Source organism: Neopelma chrysocephalum, unplaced genomic scaffold, assembly GCF_003984885.1.
Source record: "Neopelma chrysocephalum unplaced genomic scaffold, ASM398488v2 Primary Assembly neopelma1_95798, whole genome shotgun sequence".
NCBI lineage: Eukaryota > Metazoa > Chordata > Aves > Passeriformes > Pipridae > Neopelma > Neopelma chrysocephalum.
The window spans coordinates 1-1,728 of NW_020924459.1; the positions used below are offsets into that span (position 1 = coordinate 1).

Here is a 1,728-nt window from a genome sequence, read left to right on the forward strand (position 1 = left end):
GTCTTGACTTAAATGCCATCATAACCCCGTGCCCCCCTCGTGCCCCCCCGTGCCCCCCTCGTGCCCCCCGTGCCCCCCATATACCTTTGTGCCGGATCAGGTAGTGCCCCAGGACGATGAGGAGGCTGAGCAGGAGGAAGACGATGACGGCCACCACGCCCCCGATGACGGCGTGGTACGTGCCCGACGCCGAGGGCACCGGGCTGGCGTCTGCCCACCGCGGGTGGGGGGCACGGGGAGGGCACAGAGAGAGAGGGGAGAGCGGGTTCAGCCCCCCGGGGGGGGACGTTTTGACCCCCAGGGCCTCCCCCCACCCTGCCCCGGGAGGTGCCCGGTGGGGACGGGGAAGGGGCAAAGAGGGAGGAAATCTGGGGGGGTGGGCACCAAAACAGGGGGGTGTGGGCAACAAAACGGGGGGTGAGCAACAAAATGGGGAGTGGGCACCAAAATGGGGAGTGGGCATAAAAATAGGGGGGTGAGCAACAAAATGGGGGTGGGCAACAAAATGGGGGTGGGCAACAAAAGGGGGGTGGGCACATGGTGGGGGCCCAGGTGGGGCTCGTGCTTGCCCCTGAGGGCTGGCACAGCAACCCAAGGGGTGGGGGCATCCCAAGGGATGAGGGCATCTCAAGGGGTGGTGGCACCTCAAGAGGTGGTGGCACAGGGACGCGAGGACACGGGGACATGGGGACACGGGGACACAGGGACAGTGTGACACAGGGACATGGGGACACGGGGATATGGGAACAAGGGGACACAGGGACATGGGGAAATATGTGCCACGGGGACGTGTGCCACAGGGACACAGGGACACGTGTGGTACAGGGACATGAGGATACAGGGACACAGGGACATGTGTGCCACAGGGACGCGTGTGCCATGGGGACATGTGTGACACAGGGACATGGGGACGTGTGTGGTATAGGGACATGGGGACACATGTGGCATAGGGACACTGGGACATGGGGACACGGGGACACAGGGATACATGTGCCATGGGAACATGTGTGCCACGGGGACATGGGGACACAGAGACACAGGGACATGAGGATACAGGGACACAGGGACACGCACACAGCCCTGGGACACGTGTGGCACAGGGACATGGGGACAGGGGGACACAGGGACATGGGGACACAGGGACATGTGTGACACAGGGACACATGTGCCACAGGGACATGTATGGCACAGAGACATGGGGACACAGGGACACATGTGCCACGTGTGCCACAGGGACATGGGGACGCAGAGACATATGTGGCACAGGGACACAGGATCATGTGTGACATGGGGACACGTGCCACAGGGACACGTGTGGCACAGGGACACGTGTGCCACGGGGACACAAGGACATGGGGATGCAGGGACATGGGGACACGTGTGCCACAGGGACAGGAGGCCACAGGAACATGTGTGCCACACGGACATGGGGACATGGGGACACGTGTGCCACAGGGACACGTGTGGCACGGGGACAGGAGGCCACAGGAACATGTGTGCCACATGGACACGGGGACATGGGGACACAGGGACACGTGTGGCACAGGGACACGGGGACATGCATGGCATGGGGACACATGTGCCACGGGGACACATGTGGCACAGGGACATGTGTGGCACAGGGACACGGGGTCCCGAGGACACGTCTGTCACAGAGACATGGGGACACGCGTGACGCAGGGACACGGGGACACGTGTGGCACATGGACACGTGTGCCAGGGGGCCAC

The 1,728-nt window shown here is 63.5% G+C and overlaps 1 protein-coding gene across 1 annotated transcript in view; it reads right to left on the reverse strand.

Annotated features, from left to right (window-relative positions):
• Positions 1-84: 84 nt before the first annotated feature.
• Positions 85-1,728, reverse strand: part of LOC113980996 (cell adhesion molecule 3-like) — a gene marked incomplete at both ends in the record, with an annotated part of 3,331 nt that continues 1,687 nt past the window's right edge. The window contains one exon of the mRNA XM_027708231.1: positions 85-210. Coding sequence (XP_027564032.1) covers positions 85-210 — 126 coding nt within the window. The remainder of the gene's footprint in view (positions 211-1,728) is intronic.